General features: G+C 41.3%; 1 protein-coding gene across 7 annotated transcripts in view; it reads right to left on the bottom strand.

Moving 5' to 3' along the window:
• Rtn4ip1 (reticulon 4 interacting protein 1) overlaps window positions 1–16,592 on the bottom strand; it is a 71,758-nt gene that overhangs the window by 25,528 nt on the left and 29,638 nt on the right. For 3 of the 7 annotated variants that reach the window (XM_020174965.2, XM_020174966.2, XM_020174967.2), the window contains 2 exons: window positions 11,151–11,243; window positions 502–1,325 (listed from right to left, as the gene is read on the bottom strand). In XM_020174965.2, coding sequence (XP_020030554.1) covers window positions 1,218–1,325; window positions 11,151–11,243 — 201 coding nt within the window. In that variant the 3' untranslated portion in view covers window positions 502–1,217. The other 4 variants (XM_074077554.1, XM_074077562.1, XM_074077570.1 and 1 more) reach the window with 4 other exon arrangements.

The following is a 16,592-nucleotide window of genomic DNA, read 5'->3' as shown; positions in this document are numbered from 1 at the left end:
TGGCCCAGATTTGCTGCTGCGCCATCCTTTCCCTGGCCAGCCTGGCAGTTTGGGCCTGCCATTAAACTTTGCTCTATGGATGTAAGACTTTTCTCGTGAGCTTTCTTTGTGAGTGGCATTTTTCCTAACGGGCCCCACCTCCTAATGTTTCCAGAACCTCTCCAAGTAGCACCATCAGTTGGGGACCTAGGCTTTAACACAAGCCTGTGGAGGACATTCCATATTCAAACCATAACAATTCCTATTTCCTTCTGGAGCCTCATCAGCACGGTCTTTACCATCCATATTCCTATCAGCATTCTGGCCTTCTGAGCTCTCATAAAATCTCCCAACATTCCAGCCTTTCTCTTGATCACTTCTCTAAATGTTTCCAAATTCTTCCCACAAACCAATTCCAAAGGCTTCTGAACCTCATTGTCAGGTATACTGAGCAACAACCCCACTTCTCAATACCAATTTTCACTGTGATAAATACCCAACTGTGATAAATACCCAAGATAATCAACTTATAAGAAGTTTATTCTGGCTCACAGTTTTGGAGATTTTTGTACACAGTTGGTTGTTCTGTTGCTTCTGGGCCTTTGATGAGGCAGCACATTGTGGTGGGGTAAGTGGTGGAGCAAGATGCTCACTGCATGGTGGCCAAGGTACAAAGAGAGGGAGGAGGGGGTCAGGCTTCCACTATCTCCTCCAAGGAGATATAACTTCCTCCAACTATGCCTCAGTTCTTAGAGGTTCCACCACCTCCCCAGTACCACCACAGATAGGAGAAAAAGCCTAACACACATGGGTCTTTGAGAGACATTTTAGATCCAAACCATAGTAGCCAGTTAGAAAAATGCTCACTGATGCATTCAAGGAGCTAGCTCTTAATAAGTTCTTTGTGTTAGGATCCATCTGCACACTGACAGCACTAGCATCTCACAGACATTAATATAATAAAATAGGGCTTGAGCTGCAAGAAGAGGTGCCACAGCAATCTGCAAAGCTCAGTGAAAGAGCAGCTTAATGAAAACAACATGCAATTCTCACTAAGACAAGTCCAATGCTGACACCGTATCAATTATTGGCAAAAAACAGTGTGTTTTTTAAACAAATCATAGAATTTATAATCTAATTTGGAAAAATATCCGAGGGAGATAGCTAGAAAAATGTTTGGACCATAGGCACTCACTAAAAAGAAAGCCAATCATCACTAAACTGCATACAGAATTTATTTAAATGACATTAACTACAGTCTTTCCTCGCGCATGTCCTCTTTCCACCTTCAGGAAGGCTTCTGGAACTTTAGTAAAAGGAAAGGTTTGCTCAATAACTGGCCGAATCTGTAAAACACAAGAAGAGATTAGTTGATAAGAAAATTTACATCTTTCAGGGCAGATGGTGTCTGTAAATTAGTTTCTTCACACTGTCCCTCAAGGCTGGTCTCTCTCCCTTGTGCCTAGGGCAGAAGCTCATGTCTGGGCAGGACAGCTGTCTCCACTCCTCTCTCCAATTCCACCATCACTCCCTCTTACTTCTGTTCTCTGCTGTCCTGTCACTGCTACTCAGACCCTGCAAGAGCTCCCGAAACTGGCATTCAAAGACCACACCATCCTGACCTCAGTCCTCACATAAATTCTATGCTTTACCAATGGTGTACTTGCCATTTTCTGAACATAGCATGCAGGTGCCTTTGTTGACCCAGAAGTGCCTCTCATCTAGAATCCCAGAACTCCTCCAGTCCTGGTCTCCCACTACCTTTCCTAGTTCCCTCACATGGAGTGCGCTTTCTCTCTGAACAGCTACAGGAACCACGGGGCCCCCTCAGGACTGTGCTTACTGCACCTGAGTACACATCTCTACCATCCTGTGTATGGGAAATACCAAAGGGGTGCCCCTCGGTCCTTGCTGCATGTGTCCCAGTGGGTGTCTCACCGAAGTATTGTTTTGTTTTTAATTTGCTTAATGAGTAGCAAGTTAAAATGTTTGGCACATCTACTCAACCAGAGCATAAAGTACCTGTGACACAGGCCACAACATCCAGCATAATGCTAGGCTTATAGCAGGAGCTTAATAATGTCACTTAGATGAAAAAAGTAAGTAGGTAGAAACAGGAGTCCTACGTGAGGTCTGGGCCACAAGAGAACATGGCCCAGGCTACAGCTGCCCTGCAAAGCTCTGCTAAACAGTAACATGGGAGCTAGAATTACAGGGCAGCCATGGCAGTCACTTTGGCAAGGTCTGAGCATTGCTGATTCTTTTCACCATACATCAGTACTGCCTGCAACCTCTTTCTGAAAGTAGGTCACAGCTAACACCCTTTCTCCCCATGCCAAAGTCCAACCCAATTCTTTCTTTTCAAAACTTCAACCAGAGATCAGTCATTGTCCACTAGGCACTAGCTGGCCTGCCTTCCTCAGCTCCACTGGAAGGCATGTTCTTGTGACAACCCAACCACCAGAAGAGCATTTCAGACTCCAAATACTCCCTTCTCCAAAGAGCTGAAAATTCCTCTGCACCCACAAGCTATAGTAAGTCCGTAATAAAAGTAACACTGGCACAAACCATTCTCACTACATGACAGGCACTGTTCTGCGGTCTCCATTTAAAACCCATAACCACTTCCTGGGATAGGCATTACCATTATTCCATTGCTAAGTGTCACACTACTGCTAAGAGGCAAGGCAAGATTCAGTGTAGTGCCAGTCTGCTCTCCCCACTGAACCTTTCATTATCATCTGCTGCTTTCCACCTCTACTCATAAAAGGAAGGGAAAGGTAGCCAAGAATTATAATGATTTAGTAAGCCTTCATGACCTTCCTGCGCCAGCTGAGGATCTGGTCTCTAGACCCTGTGTCCAGGCCGCCAACGTAACAGATGTGTGGTATGTGCGCCAACACTCCTATCTATCTATGTAGGACATCACTTATTGATAATCCCCAGCAAGAGTATGTCCTCAGAATCTTCCTCAACACTGAGGCCATTAAGAACTGATCTGAGCTGGATTGTTAGATGAAACCCCCTTTGCCTTCTCTGCTAGAAAAGAAAGGCATTCAGGTTGTTTCCTTATGTTCCATGTAAAACCTCCTAAACCCATCACACTCCTTAGAGTCTCAGGGACATTGTTCTCTGTATGCTGTTTACTTGGAAAGTAAATCACCTGGTACATGTTTAAAATGCATTACTGTGGGCCTCCTGTTAGAACAACTATGTCATACTCTATAGTGATGCTGAGAGAGTACATTTTAAATAAGTTCTCCAGGAGATGCACACAATAGTGGGAATTGTTGTGGCCTTCCACCTTATCCTCAGGGTCCCCAGTGTGATCACACACACATTCATCCATTCCATAAAGATCCACTAAGCACCTGCCTTCTAAGTAAAAGGTGCTAATCCAGAGCTGGTCCACAAATCAGATTCCACTCTAAAGTGAACTGCTAAGCTATCGAGCCACATTCACTTCAGAGCTCTACCCACAGCCACAGATGCTGACCTGATGACCCAGGCAACTTGCAGTGGCTGCACAGTTTAATCTGGCTGGGTAGCCCCATTGTGGCATAGGACCCGAGAGGGCTGACCATAGCATAATGAGTCATTCAGCAATTCCTGTAAGTGACAATGAAAAAAGACTTTCAAATTACAGGCAGGCAAATGCCACTATTGGCTGAAAGTGTGACAGCAAACAGAGATTAATGGGATAATGAGACAGTGTCTATGAGCACTCACATCAGACCTAGAATGCTTGTTTGTTAAGGACAAAGGGATCAGAGTTAAAATCCAGAGAGGGGAAAGAAAGGTTACTCACAGTGAAGTGTGGCCATTTATGTGATGACACTGCTATAGTCCACCTGGCACAGGGAGCCCTGTTATAAAGCAGGCAGACTCAATACTATGCTTCCTGCTACACAGACACCAGGGCTCATAGCAGACCAGGAGACGCCCACAGCATCAGCCCTCATTTAGACTTGGATGCAAGTGTGGGGCCTCCTGAGTGCACCATCCCTTCTTAAACAAAAGGTGCATCAAGCCAGAACCCAAGATTTGGCATCTGCTGCCTAATATCCCTTCTATAACCCAGGGACAACAGGAACCTTATTCTCCTTAAATATGGCCTCTCAATATTGCTGCTTAGCTACAGGGCAAGCGTCCTCTTTTGAGTCAGAAACCTTTGCCCCTTGAGGGGTAGGGCTAAGAGAAACTTCTACCCACTGCATTACATAGGATTGCTGATGGAGGGAGAAGTCATCTAGGAGTAGGCAGACAGGGTTTCCCACAATCCCACCTTTCCCCAAGTACAAAACAGCAGAGCTAACAGGGATCTATATATCTGAGAAGCCTATTTTGATAGATCAGGAAACTGAAACACAAGTGGTTGACTGGTACATGAAAAGTCAGGGCTGTCAGGGAGCAAAGCCAAACTTAGGACCTGGGATCTGTGATTTCATTGCCAGATGGGATGGGCTGGTTTAGAAGAAGTTTGCCCACTTCTCCTCCTGGCCTCTTGGTCTCATCCTCTACCAGGCACAGAAGCTATAGATCTCAAGGAGTAAGCTGTGAGGACAGACTCCAAAGGCTCCTGGGTATGAGTGCAAATCCATAAACCTGTGTACAGGTACCAGAACCACAATCCCAGCATTACCTCTTGGATAGCTACGCCCCAACCTATGGATAGGCTCAGTATTTCCAGGGTTGGTTAGTGTGAGAGGAAAGAAAGCAATTTAAGTTCCCTGAGGTAAGAAGAGGATAAAAGGAAGAGGTGAGCTTTGTGCCAATTTGCTATTTCTTAGATATCTCCTGCCTTCAAGTGGAAAAGCCAAAGCTTGAAGATAAGTAGGGTGGAGAGCAAGGGCTTTCCAGCAGAGTCACTGCTTCTGTTTAGGAAAGTATCCTATTGACTTCTCAATAGGTTCTCTCCCAAGAGAAGGCACTTGCTCTGGATGTGATGGCTCAAGCCTGTGATCCTAACTACTTAGGAAGCGTAGATTGGAAGAATCAAAGTTCAGGTTAGTCCAGGCAAAAAAATCTGTGAAAGCACATCTCAACCAATGACTGGGCATGGTGATGTGTGCCCGGCATCCCATCTATGCAGGAAGCACAAATAGGTCAGCAGTCCAAGCCACCTAGGGTGTAAATGGAGACCCTATCTCTAAAATAACACAAAAAAGGCTGGTGGAGTGGCACAAGTGGTAGAGCACCTGCCTAGCAAACATTAAGCCCCAGTACCTACCAAAAAAAAAAAAAAGGTACTCCTTTTAGCAGGTGAGAAGAGAAACTCAGTATGCATTCTCTTCATAGAAACAATTTCAGTAGCATCAGAAAGACTTCAGAAGAGTTAGGTGTGGTGGCGCACACCTATATTCATTCCCAACACTCAAGATGTGCAGACAGGAGGGTCATGAGTTCAAGGCCAGCCTGTCTCAAAAAAACAAGAGAAAAACTTCAGAAGCATCAAGACAATGAGACACTTGCTGTGTCTGGCAAGGCAACCCTTTTCTATTTGTCCTCAGAGTTCAGTTTCTAATCATGTTCTTTGAATGAGCAAAATCCAGCTGCAACATGGAAGTTAAAGTTTAGAATGTGGCCTACTGCTAACTTAGGGCCATCCAGGAAGGGTACACATGGGAAATCTACCTCAGAACTCACTACATTTCCTTTGAAAGCTGCAAGGTCTGCTATGGTATAGTCTCCAGGCACATGTGGGTGCTCAAATTTAATCAAAAGTAAGTAAATAAAACTTCAGTCTCCTAATTCACTAGCCACATTTCAAGTACTCAACATTCGTATGTGGGTAGTGGCTGCCATACTGGACAATGCAGACAGAACATTTCCATCCCTGCAGAAAGTTCCAGTAGACAGTGCTGCTGTAGGGGTTCCTCAGTAAATGTTTTCAATTGAACTTGAGTTACACAGAGACTCTTCTGATGTTGCCTAAAACAAATAATAAATTTTGAGAAGTCTGTATCACTTACTGATCAAGAAAAAGCTTGGTTGGCCAACTACGATTTTCAAGAGACCTATGAACATTGAGTACATGACATCAAGGTGCTTTAACAATTAAATGGAGAAATAAATGCGCAAAGAAACATATCAAAAAAGATAAAAGTATGTGCCAAGTTATGGTGGCCCATACTTGTAGTCTCAGTTACTCAAGAGGCTGAGGTGGTAGGATCACTTGAGCCCAGGCGTTCAAGGACAGTATGGGCAACATAGTGACTGCCTATATCAAAAAAAAAAAAAAAAGGTCCCCAGCCACCTCGTTTCCTTCCTCAGGGGCAACCAATATTTCAATAGCCTTTCATATCCTTCTTCAGACATTTTATGTATTCATTATGATAGGCAAAATAATAGCCCCAAAAATGTTTGCGTCTTAATTCCCAAAATCTGTGAATTTGTCACCTTCAATGGAAAAGGACTTTGCAGATGCAACTGAGTTAAGGATCCTGAGATGGATACCAATTATACCAAGAGAATCACAGAGTTCTTACAGAGGGAAGCAGGAATGTCAGAGTCAGGGCAGGAGATGTGATGACAGAACAGAAGTCAGAGGGACACAGTCATGTGCCAAGAAATGCAGGCAGTCACTGGAAGCCAGAGAAGGCAAGGACAAATATTCTCCCCCGAAGCCTGCCTCCAGGGGTACAGCCCTGCCAACCCATTTTGGACTTCTGACCTGTAAGAATATGTTTTATATTAAGTCACCATGTTTGTGAAAATGTTTTAAAAAACAATAGGAAACTATATAAGCAAACGTATAAATATTTCCCTCAAAAAACAGTCACTCTTATCAGTATGTGACTATGGTCTGATGACTGCCTCACCACCTCCTCTTAGTCATGAGACATACTGAGGAAGTATAAGAAGATCAACTAAAATACCAAAATTCAAAATCCATCTATGTAATAATGCTTAGATGATTATCTACACAAGCAGAAAACAAGGAAGGTCATATGAAGGATTCACTATTTAACTATTATTGTCTCAATTTTAAAGCCGGTGAAAGACAGTGGAAGGAACTGCCCTGGGGTCAAGAGACCTGTGTGACCCTGAGTGTGTCATTTAATTTCTTCAGGTATGACATAAGGGCAAGGAGGGAATGGGAGGTGAGGACAGTAGAGAAGTTCTAGGTTTTTCTGTGTCTCTTTTTTTCTTTTTCTCTGCCCCCTCTCCCATTCTATTCTTGTTTTGCAGTGTTAAGGGACTAAATTTGGGGCCTCATGCTTGTCAGGCAGGCACTCTACCATGTAAGCCACAACACCAGTTGTGGCTAACCCACAACTGGTTTTCTAACCCATGCTAATCAATGACATATGCTTGGCCCGAATATAATTTTTGCTATGAACCTGCCATCTTCCACCTGTCCCCCAAAAAACCTTGCTAATATAAAAACAAGAAATGTTTATTGTGCTTAAGAGAAAAATGCCAATAAACTGTATGCACAAGGCACAATTTCAGTAGCAGTCCATTACCTGAACATGCTAATAACAAATTACTGTCCAACAGAACAGTGTTTTCCAACCAGTGTCTGAGAGTCCAGAGTTGTTTGGTAGGGAAAGAAAGGCACATGTGCAGAGGAAACCACCTGCCATCACCTCCCCAGTGGAGCAGTTCCTCCTCTGCCTTTTCTATATGTGATCTTAAAAGACTTAACTACTAGCTTACGATAAAGATTGGCAAGCTCTTTCAGTAAAGGGCTGGAGAGTGAATATTTGAGGCTTTGCAGGATGTACATGGTTTCTGTTTTTATTTGTTTTGTGGGTCTTGTTGTTTTGTTTTAAACAAATCATCAAAAACGTAAAAACCATTTCTGGTTCACGGGACATACAAAAATAGGCCTAAGATTGGATTTAACCCACTAGCTGTGGCCAACCTCTGGCTAACGTACAAAGAAAATACTACATCATTCTTAAAATTCAGACCAAAACTGTGCCCAGCTAGAATGAGTATGATTATGAAATCCTACTGTGTACAACAAGCCCTTACGATGACAGTTATGCGAAAACAAGGTCTAAGTATTAAACACTAGGAGAAATGGATTGTGAAGTCCCCACATGTTTGCAAAATTTCAGCCCTTCATCACCTTTTGGCCTGAGGATGGTGGCCACATTAAAGACAGGGGACCCTAACTGATAAAAATATTTACTGAGTGCTAGCCTGTGAGAAGGCAAAGGCAGGGCTTATATTCACAATGACAGCATGAGGAGAAGCTTTTATGGACTGACTGACAGTATCCACTGCTGTAGACACTAACTCCTCAGCTTCTCCAGTTTTACTGGGCACACGGGGCTAACAAGACTCCACTACTAATACTCTTTAATCTAGATATTTTTAATTAGGTCAAGTGACAAGTTACAAGTGACCAATGCCAGATCTTCTTCACATTTCCAGAAACAAGTCTATAATGAAGTAAAACAGGCAAGACAATGAGTAAATAAAGAGAAAAGGGGTTTAGAAAGGAAGCCACAAGAGAAATTCCAGACACTAAATACAGACTAGATTTTCAAAAGCTGGCTATTTCAGTATCTATCAAAATTATAAACGTACATATCTTTTGACTTAGTCATTCCATTCCCACGAATAGAAATGAATACACTAAAAACTAGGTACTTACCACAAATACTGGGTTATATGTTGAAGTATTATTTGCAAAAGACTGTAGCGATGAAATAAATGGTTTACCTTTATAAAGGAATACTATCCAGCTGTTTACAAAATAACAAATAAAAGTTTTTATATCCTAATGTGAAACAAAGTTCAAGTCAGGCTGTTAGATTTTAAAAAGCAAGGTGCAGAACAATGTATTTATTACTAATTTGTGTTTGGGACAGAAAGAGAAATTTTTCCTGTTTGGACACACAGACATCTTTGGAATATCCAAGAAACTGGTAACACTGGTTGTGTCTGAAAAGCAGAATCTCAGTAACTGAGGGACCCTCACTTGAAATAATTTTTCTCCTTTTTGTTTTTTGAACCTTGTGAGTATCTTTATCTAAAAACTTAAAAAACAGTTGGCTCTGTTGTTTCATGTCTTTACACTACCAAAAATCAACTACAGCTCTTCAATCAGACACCTGCTAATTAGATTCATGAGCCACCAACCAAGGTTTGAAGAGTTTAAATGTTCTCGTCTGGTTGAGCAACTATCTACTAACTGTAAAATCTGCTGTTTCTTTCCAATTTCCCAATATACATTGGCAATAACCTCTCACAATCTCATGACAAGCATTCAGTGTCACCTATCAGCCCTGCAAAGTGCAAAAGTCCTTCAGTGTCAAAAATGACTCCCAAGTCCCACCAGCCTGGGTAGGAGAGAGAAGAATCAAAGTCAAAGGAAGTTCCTAACTCATCTGCCTTCAAGGATACCTCAAGGGCATTTTTTTTTTCCTCTCATGTCCTTTTTTAAGCTACCAATTTAATTGGTACATATATACAAGTCACCTCTCATCTCTGTTGGGTAAATAGTAATTTCTCAGTAGAGAAAAGTCAAAATATTTTGAATTCAAAAGAGCAGTGGCAAACACGTGGACAGCGTGAAGCAGACACGAGGACAAGCACAATCAGGTGACAGATTTCAGAGGACAGAGACCTCTCTAATAGTGGGGCTCTCACCAGAGGAAACACTCACTTGATAATAGTGTTTCCTTCTTCTTAGCAATTAAATAAGCATCCCTGTGGGACGTGGGAGAATCTCACAAAGAGGCATTTACACAGTCACAATGGTGCTGAACCCCTTCTTACCTGGGATAGACTAAGACCTAGAGTTCAAAAAAAGGCTCAGAAAACTTGGATCCAAAAATTTGGGAAGTAGTAACTGGCTATCTTCTCCCATATAGTTCCTTAGCTATAACAGAATAAAAAACTTAAATGCACAAAAAGCAGCAACCAGAGTTCCAAAAAGCATTCCTTTCCAAAACTGAAATGGGAAGATGAGTGGGCCAGCAAGGGACAGGTACCAGAAACAAGCCCACCTCCAGGGGTTCTTTCCAAGTGCTTAGAAAGTGATGGCAATGCTGGCCCTGCTTTCATCCCTATCCTTGTCTACTGCAAAATGACAAGACAATAAAAGCTGAAGACCCAAACAAGCCCCAAGCACTAAGAAGGCAGATGAAAGGTGGAGAAGGGAAAGCACAGTACTGAGAGTCAGAGGTGTGAGTTCTGATCCCATTTCCACAAGCCTAAGCTTCTCCTCTTTGGACCAGTGCTCTCATCTGTGAGAATTGTATGATCTCAGCAACCCTCTACTGTACACAAGGGTCTCTATCCTGTAATTCCACCAATATCTGAATAAAATCACAAATATCAGCATCAGAATCTAAGTTCCTCTTTTGGGTCATTCCCCCGGAGGTGGAATGTTAGGGTAGTTAGGAGCACGTAAGAACCCAAACAAGCAGGTGGTAGTTGAAGAGTCCTTCAACTCTTAGGAGTCCTGAAAAGCCTTTTGAAACCCAAAAAGGGATGACTAGACTTTAAGCAGCAGTGCTTTTCTACAAAGTCCCCTACAGGACAGACACCAGTATTCTAAGAATACCAACCTGTTTTCTCCACCCAAATCCCCATTGGTCCTCACACGTGCCCTAGCCACTGACCTTCTCAGACATACCATTTATTTGCCCTGGATTTTATTTCACTAGTCTAGGAATGAGGCAACCTGCGGACTTCCTTCTCAGGCATAGCATTTGCTTCCCCTTTCAAATGGAAAATGGCTCTCTCCAAGGCACCCTCACCCTCAGACTGAGGCAGCTTCTGAAGCAGCTGTACTGAAACTCAAGTGTGTTCCCACCTTCATGTCGAAATGGCCTTCATGGTGACATCTTTTCAGGATCATTACCAAGGCATTAGCAGCCCAATGCAGATCCCAGCTCTGCCACCATCTAACTCAGTGACTTTGGGAAAATCCTATAACTTCCCCAGGTCTGCTTCTTTATCTATAAAACCAATGAGGGTGAACTAGTTGTGGGTATGTTCTTCTCAGATTGACCAGTCTGTGTCCATTATTTCTGTGGCAACAGAAACAAAAATATAGCACTTAAACTTGGCCATGTAAGGCACTATATATTCTGGCTTAGCCTACCTCAGGAATGTTCCCACGGATGAGGTATGGTGGGCAGGTCCAAAGGAGGTGCTCTGCCAATACACAGGTTCCTAAATAGAAGGTTTCCAGATGCACCTACCTTTCCAGCATCCACCAATTCTGCAATGTCATCTAAATATGGACCACTGGCCATGAAAAAGGCCCAACGATAATGGACTCCTTGCCAGAAATGCTAGAAAGAAGAAAACAAAGCATGTCAACTACAGTAAAGGATAAAATCTGACTGAATGCAAATTCAGGGAAAGGCGTTTTCTGAGTAAGACAAACAAACCAATTTTTCATTTCATGCTGACACAAGTTGTTTGCCCAACACCTTAGCACAGTGACTGACAAAGAACGGATGTTCCATAATGTTTAAGGAATAAGTGAGTGCTGGTGGAACAGCTCAAGTGGTAGTACATGCCTAGTAAGCATGAGGCCCTGAGTTCAAACCTCAGTACTGCCAAAATAAAAAAAACAAAAACATTAAAACAAGAAATAAATGAAATAAACAAAAGACACATCTACATCAACCCAAGCTTTTTCTCCACCCTGTGACTGACAAGCAAGCACAGGACAGCTTCCTTAAGTGTTAATCACGTCCCACACTGACTGCTTCCCTAGGAGAAATTATGGGTTGGGGCCACCAGACTTTCCTTACTAAGGTTTGGAAAAGCCCAGAGGCACCAGAAAGTCAATTTTTAGCAAATTCAAATAGGGGAAGTAAAACATCAAAAATGATCTTAGACAAGAAAACCCAATCAGTTTTTTTTTTCTGACTTTGACAGAAATAAGACAACTTTAAAGGGAAAAGAAAGTATGAAGTTCCTTATACATCATGACTAGTCTTCTCCTTCAGTTAGGGCATTTACCAAGCCATTCAATTTATTATGGGACAAAAACCTCTCCAAATGTGGATGAATAAAGATCTTACAAAACCAAGAGGATTTAACTCTGCTCTTATAACCGTTTTTTAAAAAGCATTTTTCCTTTATTGTTATGCTGGGTGGGGGGTACATTGTGGCATTTATAAAGGTTTTCACAATGTATCAACTGTATCATACTTGAATTCACCCCCTCTACCACTCCCCTTTACCTCCACCCTCCCAATTCCTGGAATAGTTTCAACGGGTATCATTTTTGCATTTAAATGCATGTGCACACACTTTTTGCACCCCTTTTCCCTGCTATCTCCCCTGCTCCCACTGGTGCCAACCCTCTCCCCCTGGGCAGGACCTGTTCTACTCTCTTGTTCTCCAATTTTGTAGAAGAGAAAAGATAAAAAGAAAATCATAACATTTTTCCTTGTTTGAAATAAAGGTAGCCATACAGGGAGTTTCCTTGTGATATTTCCATATATATGTGTTATACCTCCAATTGGTTTATCTCCTCTAGTTATCTACATTCTACCTTAGTCCATTTCTTATGGTGGCTTCAGCTGGTTTAAGACTTCTAAATTCATTCTTGCATACAGAGTGTGTATATATATATATATATATATATATATATGTGTATATATATATATATATATGTATATATATATCACTCATATTCAAGTTCTTAGTTTCCTTCTTTTAGAATAGCCCTCCCATGGGTGGCCTCCCTTTAGTGTGACCAGGGTTTCATAATATTGCTGTGTTTATATTAGGTTTATATTCCACATGAAGGAGATACATGCAGCTTTTGGCCTTCTGAATCTAGCTAACTTCACTTAAGATGATGTTCTCCATTTCCAACCATTTACCTGTGAATGACAAAATTTCATTCTTTGTGGCTGAGTAAAATTCCATTGTATATAAATCCCACATTTTGTTAATCCATCTGTCAGTACTGGGGCATCCTGGCTGTTTCCATAGCTTAGCAATTGTGAATAGTGCTGCAATAAACATGACTGTGCAGGTGTCTTTGATGTAAGCTGACTCACATTCCTTTGGGTATGTCCCTAGGAGTGACATTGCTGGGTCATACGGCAGACCTATTTTTAGTTTGTTAAGAAGCCTCCACACTGTTTTCCATAGTGGTTGCACTAGCTTACATTCCCACCAGCAGTGTATGAGGACTCCTTTCCCCCTCTTCCCCGCATCCTTGCCAACATTTGTTATCGTTTGTGTTCTTGATGGTAGCTATTCTAACAGGGTTGAGATGGAATCTTAATGTGGTTTTGATTTGCATTTCCTTTATGGCCAGGGATGATGAGCATTTTTCATGTGTGTTTCTTTTTTAGCCATTTGAACTTCTTCCTTTGAAAAAGGCTCTGTTCAGTTCATTTGCCCATTTTTTTCACTGGGTCATTGATTTTTTTGGGTGAGTGTAGTTTGCTAAGCTCCCTGTATATTATGGTTATCAGTCCCTTGTCTGATGTATAGCTGGCAAAGATGTTCTCCCATTCTGTGGATAGCCTCTTCAATTTAGAAACAATTTCTTTTGTTGTGTAGAAGCTTTTTAATTTCATGTAGTCCCATTAGTCCATCCTTTCTCTTAGTTGCTGAGCCAAATGAGTTCTGCTGAGGAAGTCACTGCCTATGCCTATTACTTCCAGTATATTCCCTGCTCTTTCCTGTACTCACTTCAAAGTTTCAGGTCTTATATTAAGGTCCTTAATCTACTTTGAGTTGATACTTGTACAGGGTGACAAACATGGACCTAGTTTCAATTTTCTGCAGGCAGATAACGTTTTCCCAGCAACATTTGTTGAAGAGGCTGTCTTTTCTCCATCATGTTTTTGAGGCCTTTTTCAAAAATTAGGTGGTTATAGTTGTGTGGGTTCATATCTGAGTCTTCTGTTCCACTGGTCTTCACATCTGTTTTTGTGCCAGTACTATGCTGTCTTTATTGCTATGGCTCTGAAGTATAGTTTGAGTTGGGTATTGTTGCTCTTTTTGCTCAATATTACTTGGCTATTCAGTCTTTTGTGCTTCCAAATGAACAATCATCTGTGATGAATGTAACTGGGATTTTGATGGGAATTGTGTTGAACATGTAGATTGCTTTTCGTAGTATAGCCATTTTTACGATGGTGATTCTACCAATCCATGAGCATGGGAGATCGTTCCATTTTCTATAGTCTTCTTTGATTTCTTTCTTTCTTCAATGGTTTGTAGTTTTCCCTGTAGAGGTCATTTACATCCTTTGTTAAGTTTATTACTAGATATTTGATTTTTTTTTTGAGGCTATTGTAAATGAAATTGTTTTCCTATATTCTTTCTCAATCTGTTCATGGTTGGTGTATAGAAAGGCTACTGATTTTTGTAAATGTATTTTGTATCTTGCTACTTTACTGAAGCTGTTTATGGTGTCTAGGAGTTTTTCCGGTCTTTTAGGTATAAGATCATGTCATCTGAGAACAGCGATAGTTTTTACTTCTTCCTTACCTATTTGTATTCCTTTTATTTCTTGTTCCTGTCTTATTGCTCTGGTTAGAAATTAAAAGACTATGTTGGATAGGAGTGGAAAGAGTGGGCACCTTTATCTTGTTCCTGACTTTAGGGGAACAGTTTTAGGGGAACCTGACTTTAGGTTTCAGTATTCCCCATTAAGTATAATGTTGGCTATAAGTTTGTCATATTTAGCCTTTATAATGTTGAGGTACAGTCCTTCTATTCCTAGTTTCATTGGAGCTTTTATCATGAAAAGATGTTGAATTTTATTGAAGGCTTTTTCTGCACCTATTGAGATGATCAGGTGGTTTTTGTCTTTGCTTCTGTTAATATATTACATTTAAAGATTTGCATATGTTGAACCATCCCTGTGTCCCTGGGATGAAGCCGACTTGGTCATGGTGTATGGTCTTTTTTTATATGCTGTTGAATTCAGTTTTCTATTATTTTATTGAAGATTTTTGCATTTATGTTCACTAAAGAGATTAGTCTGCAATTCTCCTCTTTTGTTGTGTCCTTGTCTGATTTGGGGATGAATGCAATACAGACTTCATAGAATGAGTTAGGCAGTGTTCCTTCCCTTTCTATTTTGTGGTAAAGTTTAAGGAGTGTCTCTACTGCTTGTTTTGTGTTTAGCTTGTTCTCGTTTCTCTAGGAGTCTGAGATGCAGCATTAGATTGTCTATTTGAGATCTGTGTTTTTAATATATGTACTCGTGGCTTTAAACTTTCCTCTTAGGACTGCCTTTGCTGTCCCATATGTTTTGATTGATTGTGTTTTCATTTTTATTAAATTCTAGGAACTTTATTTCCTCCTTTACTTCTTCTATGACACACTGATCACTGAGCAACATGTTGTTCAGCCTCCAATTGTTTGAGCAATTTCTGCTGCTTCTTTTGTTGCTGCATTCTAGTTTCATTTATTGTGTTCAGGCAGTAAGCAGGAATATAACTTTTTTTCTTTTCTATGTTGGAGGTAGGTGATCCATTATCAAAAGAGCAAGCTGAGGTGTTTTTGTTGTTGTTGTTGTTTTTGTTTTCTGAAACAGGGTTTTGCTATGTAGTACAGGCTAACCTCAAACTTTCTATGAAGCCAAGGCTGACTTCAAACTGGCCTGTAGAAGGCTGGCACCACCAACTAGCTGACAGGGTCAAGGAAAGAATTCAATGAGAATACATGTAAAGTGCCTGATAAATAAAAGGTATTCAAGAATTATTTGTCCAATGCTTAAAGAAAGCTTAATGAGGAAAGACTCAGACAATAGCAAATCAGAGTTTAAGAATGTAGAAACAGCTGGGCACTAGTAGCTCAAGCCTATAATCCTAGCTATGCAGGAGGCTAAGATTGAAGAGGATCCCAGTTCCAGGCCAGACTGGGCAAAAAGTGTGCAAGACCCCATATCAACCAATATCTGGGCATGGTGGTACATGCCAGCCACGGCAGGAAGAGTAAAATAAAAGGATCGTGATGCAGACCAGCCTGGGCAAAAAGCAAAAAATAACTAAAGCAAAAAGGGCTAGAAGAATGTTTTAAGTGGGAGAATGTCTGCCTAAATAAGCACAAAGTCCTAATTCAAACCCCAGCACTGCCAAACAAAAGAAAAGAAAACAAAAACAACTAAGTTGTTGCAGGCAAAGCTTCCCAAAGAGTGTGCCAGGAATGGCTTACTGGTGTGTGAACTCATAGTTTATTGTCCAACCCAGAGAAATTGTGAGAGTTAAGAGTCACCGTTAATAGCCCAAGGAGGACAAATGGAAACAGCCAAACTTCTTCTGGAATAAGAGTGATGAGGTACTGACTCCCCTCAGCCCTCAGGGTCACATGAAAAAGTCTCCAGATAGATTATTCTTGGCCCAGAGGAGCTTCAATAAGCTGTTCAAGTACCATCACTTCCTGTGTATCATGACACCAAAGGTGTTGGGAAGCCCTGGTCTAGGCAATTAATTTTAAAAGAAAAAAAAAGACGTTTGAAGAAATTTCTCTAGGTACCAAAAACATTGAGAAGGTCCCAGTGGGCCCAGTTAATGACACTCACAGAAAACATGTACCGAAGCTTCTCCCTAACTCCTGTCCTCATGAATTACAACTGAAATATCTGAGCCTGGCATAATGGTGCATGCCTATTATCCCAGCACTTGGGAAGCTGCGATAGGAGGATCTTGAGT

This window comes from Castor canadensis, chromosome 1 (genome assembly GCF_047511655.1).
Source record: "Castor canadensis chromosome 1, mCasCan1.hap1v2, whole genome shotgun sequence".
In the NCBI taxonomy this organism is placed as follows: Eukaryota; Metazoa; Chordata; class Mammalia; order Rodentia; family Castoridae; genus Castor; species Castor canadensis.
This window is presented reverse-complemented; position numbering and strand designations above follow the sequence as displayed.